The sequence below is a fragment of the Babylonia areolata genome, chromosome 25, assembly GCF_041734735.1.
Source record: "Babylonia areolata isolate BAREFJ2019XMU chromosome 25, ASM4173473v1, whole genome shotgun sequence".
Taxonomy (NCBI): Eukaryota; Metazoa; Mollusca; class Gastropoda; order Neogastropoda; family Buccinidae; genus Babylonia; species Babylonia areolata.
Genome location: NC_134900.1, coordinates 5,514,361 through 5,518,470, shown reverse-complemented (window position 1 = coordinate 5,518,470; position 4,110 = coordinate 5,514,361). Strand labels below are relative to the sequence as shown.

The 4,110-nt window shown below is 45.9% G+C and overlaps 1 protein-coding gene across 1 annotated transcript in view; it reads left to right on the top strand.

Annotated features, from left to right (window-relative positions):
- Positions 1-3,711, top strand: part of LOC143299657 (glutathione S-transferase-like) — an 11,846-nt gene extending 8,135 nt beyond the window's left edge. Inside the window, exons 4-5 of the mRNA XM_076612974.1 lie at positions 2,375-2,482; positions 3,118-3,711. Of these exons, the coding sequence (XP_076469089.1) occupies positions 2,375-2,482; positions 3,118-3,285 (276 nt within the window). The 3' untranslated portion in view covers positions 3,286-3,711. The remainder of the gene's footprint in view (positions 1-2,374; positions 2,483-3,117) is intronic.
- The last annotated feature ends 399 nt before the right edge of the window (positions 3,712-4,110 follow it).

Genomic DNA, 4,110 nt, shown 5'->3' with positions numbered 1-4,110 from the left:
TTCTAATCGCTCGGCTGTCACTCCTGAGAGGTCATCAGCTTATGACGTGACTGTGACCCGCCATCGATTGGTGCTTTAGGAGACACAAATGGCCTTACAAATTCTGGTGCAGCTTTTAAAGAGCCAGCAGTTAAAATGTTATCGGGGGCAGCAGTTAAAAAAAAAAACTATGAGTAGTCATTACTTCGTGTGTGTGAGTGTATGTGTGTGCGTGCGTGCAAGCGTGTGTGTGTGTGTGTGTGTGTGTGTGTGTGTGTGTGTGTATGTATGTGCGCGCGCGTGTGTGTGTGTGTGTGTGTGTGTGTCCGCGCACACTTTAAACACTGTGCAAACATTGGGAAAAGTGTTGTCGAGATGCGTCCCCCACCGTTTTTGAATATCACGAAGAAGATTGTAGATTTACCGACCCATTAGTTCGGGCCTTTTAGGATCGAATGACTGGCTGCTGACGGTATGAAGGCAGGAGAGTTGCTGGGTGACGTGAGTTAAGGGGGAATAATCGTTTTCGTGTTTATCGTTCTGTTCCTTGCATGCGGTTCTTCAAAGAAAAGAAAACAAAAAATTGCTGATGCGCGAAATGTGTTCCACTAAGGGTAGGTGTGATTGATTTAAATTTTTTTTTTTTTTTTTTTTTGAATAATGGAGGCATTTTGTTCGGGGGGGGGGGGCGAGGAAAATTGCTCTTTGGCCTAAGTCAGGCGGGAAGTCTTTTATTTTTTTAGATTTATATATTATTATGTTCCTTGCAATTCTTCAAAGAAAGAAATTGCTTATGCGAAAAATGTGTTGCACTGCCGGTCGAGAGGTGAGGGTCACTTTTATATCATTTCTGTCCAGGGGCTTTTTTTATTTTTATGGAGGTAGTTTTGGGAGAATGACTTCAGAGAAGATGTAGAATTTCTGTGGGTGCGGTTGTACTGATGTGTGTGTGTGTGGGGGGGGAGGGGCTGTAGGGGGGGGGGGATGATGAGCCGTGTGATACGTGGATGAAGATTGGGCAGAGAGGGAGGGAGGGGTGAGGGGGGGGGTATAGTTCAGGATTAGGAAATAGCGGTATGCAATAGAGATTACAAAGGGTGTTGATCTGATCAAAGATAATGGCTTTTGAGTAAAGGGTACGCTCTTGTTTCCCATAACACACACGAACGCTGACATGGATGATGGGAACTTTAACTGAGAGCGCATTTTGAACTTCAGTCTGTGTGCCTTTACACGCTTCAAGGGTGTTCAGGGACTGGCTAGCAGGTCTGTACATCTGTTGACCTGGGAGATACTGCTTCTTCTTTTTCTTCTTCTTCTTCTCCTCCTCCTCCTCCTCCCTCTTCTTCTTCTTCCCCTTCTTCTCCTCCTCCTCCTCCTTCTTCTTCTTCTTCTTCTCCTTCTTTTTCTTCTTCTCCTTCTCCTTCTCCTTCTTCTTCTCCTCCTCCTTCTCCTCCTTATTCTCCTTCTTCTCTTCTTCTTCTTCTTTTCTTTCTTCGTCTCCTTCTTCCCCTTCTCCTTCTCCTCCTCCTTCTTCTTCTCCTCCTCCTCCTTCTTCTCCTTCTCCTCCTTCTTCTTCTTCTTCTCCTTCTCCTCCTTCTTCTCCTCCTCCTCCTTCTTCCCCTCCTTCTCCTCCTTCCCCTCCTTCTTCTCCTCCTTCTTCTTCTTATTCCCCTTCTACTTCTTCTCCTTCTTTTCTTCTTCTCCTTCTTCTCCTCCTTCTCTTTCTTCTCCTTCTCCTCCTCCTTCTTCTTCTCCTCTTTCTTCTTCTCCTCCTTCTCCTTCTTATCCTTCTTCTTCTTCTATATTCCCCCCACAGTGATAGGATGAGAGCACTGGCTCTGTGGTGGTCTTGATATTGTGTCTTAATGTGTGCAGGACGATGCGTGAGTAGTAGTAGTAGTAGTAGTAGTAGTCTTCTGTTTAACTCTCTCCATACGAACGGTGAAAGAGACGACGTTGACAGCGTTTCACCCCAATTACCATCATCAAAGTATTGCAAGCGGAAGGCTCTTATACTGAAGACGGTGAATGCTGACAAAGAATACCACAATTCTGACGACGGAAGCTAAAGGTTGGGTCATTCAGAAACCCACTGGACATCCGAGGGGTCTGTGTAGAGGAGAAGAGAGGACTGGCCGTACTGAGTGAGTTAGCGTCTTCCACTTTAAGTGATATTAGACGGGCGTTCAGTCGTGTGTGTGTGTGTGTGTGTGTGTGTGTGTGTGTGTGTAGGGGGGTGGGGGTCGGGGGAGGAAGTGGGGGAGAGGAGAGACGGAGAGAGAAAAGGCTTGTGCAGCGCGAGCCGCCATAGACAGTCCATGTGAGTGCCAAGTATCTTGTACTTGAAGCCAGTAACACGAAGGCCCGCATCTCTTGGCCTGGTTTCTTGCAGGCAGAACTGGTCAAAGCACTGGCAGAAGAAGCGATGCCCAAGTTCCTGGGTTTCTTCCAGACTTTGCTGCAGGACAACAAGAACTCTGACTTCTTCGTCGGTACCACTGTGAGTTGGGTCATTTCCTTCTTCTTTTTCTTTTCTTCTTTTTTTTTTTTTACCGGTGGTTGGTTATCTGTCTGCCAGACATTTTCTGGTTGTGTATTTGGTACTTTATTTTGTTGACCATGAGCAGTTTATTCGTGAATTGTGAAAAAGTAAGCAAGGTTGGTTTTTCTTTATTAAAAAAAAGTATTATTGTATATATATATATATATCTTCTTCTTTTGTGCGTCTTTATGTGTGTCTGTCTCGCTCTTTGTCCCTCACTGTCACTCTCTGCCTCCCTCTCTGTCTCTTGTCTCTCTCTCTTTCTCTCTCTCTCCTATTTTGTCACCCACATGAAGGCACTTTTTGGGGCGTGAATGTTCAGTGCGCATAGCAATACGATTGTAGAATTTTAGTTCAGATGTGTCGAGTCATGTCAAGATTTTATTACATGGTGGGAAATTGAATGGGTGTGTGTGTGTGTGTGTGTGTGTGTGTGTGTGTGTGTGTGCAATAAGCGCGCGTGTAATGGATGGATGTGGTGGGTGAGCGTTCACGAATTACATTTGACAGCCGTAAAAAAAACAACAACAACAACCTATGGGGACATATAATCACCCACTTCTGCGTTGTTGTTTTACACCGTCCACACACAGGTATCGCTGGCGGACCTGTTCTTGTACAGCGTGCTGGACTTCCTGATCGCCCAGAAGGAGGACGCTGCCGCCGCCTTCCCCGCGGAGGTGAAGAAGCTGCGCAGCGCTGTGGAGGCACACCCCTTCCTCAAGGTCTACCTGGCCAAGAGGCCTGCCACCACCGTGTAATCGGGGCTGAGCGCTGAATGCTTGACATTGCTTTGTTGAGGTGTTGAGCGCTGAATGCTTGACATTGCTTTGTTGAGGTGTTGAGCGCTGAATGCTTGACATTGCTTTGTTGAGGTGTTGAGCGTTGAATGCTTGACATTGCTTTGTTGAGGTGTTGAGCGCTGAATGCTTGACATTGCTTTGATGAGGTGTTGAGCGCTGAATGCTTGACATTGCTTTGTTGAGGTGCTGAGCGCGGACTGCTTGACATTGCTTTGTTGAGGTGTTGAGCGTTGAATGCTTGACATTGCTTTGTTGAGGTGTTGAATGGTTCACATGTTTTGTTGAGCTTTTTTTCCCCCTTTCTTGGTGTTGTTGAGTGGGTTATGGCAAGACTGGTTTGGAAGCGATCTTCTGAAATAAAAAAAACAAATTTGATGAACATCATGTCTTTCTTACGTTTCAAATAATATGTGAGGTTTGTGAAGGATGATTGAGTGAACGCATTTAGTGCTGTTGTAAAGCGCATAGAATTTCAAGAGTATGCGCTCTAGCAAGACGTTTTAATAAATGAATTTTTTTTAAATGGTGTTTTTTCTCTTTGTTTCTGCAATATTGTGTTATTATTTTAGTCATTTACAGCTTAGCTTTTTGTGTGAAGGACAATGACTCTCAAGCTAGGAGGCAGTGGCTTTGGCTCTAAGTGCTGCAGCCTTGGGGGCAGGGGGGTTGGGGGGGGGGGGGGGCTAGTTGGCCTTTTGGGACCATCCCCAACGCCGACTGTCCTAAAACCCTCATGGCCGAGAGAGTGGGGGATGTTACTTGGGCAAGATGAGACACTCTCCA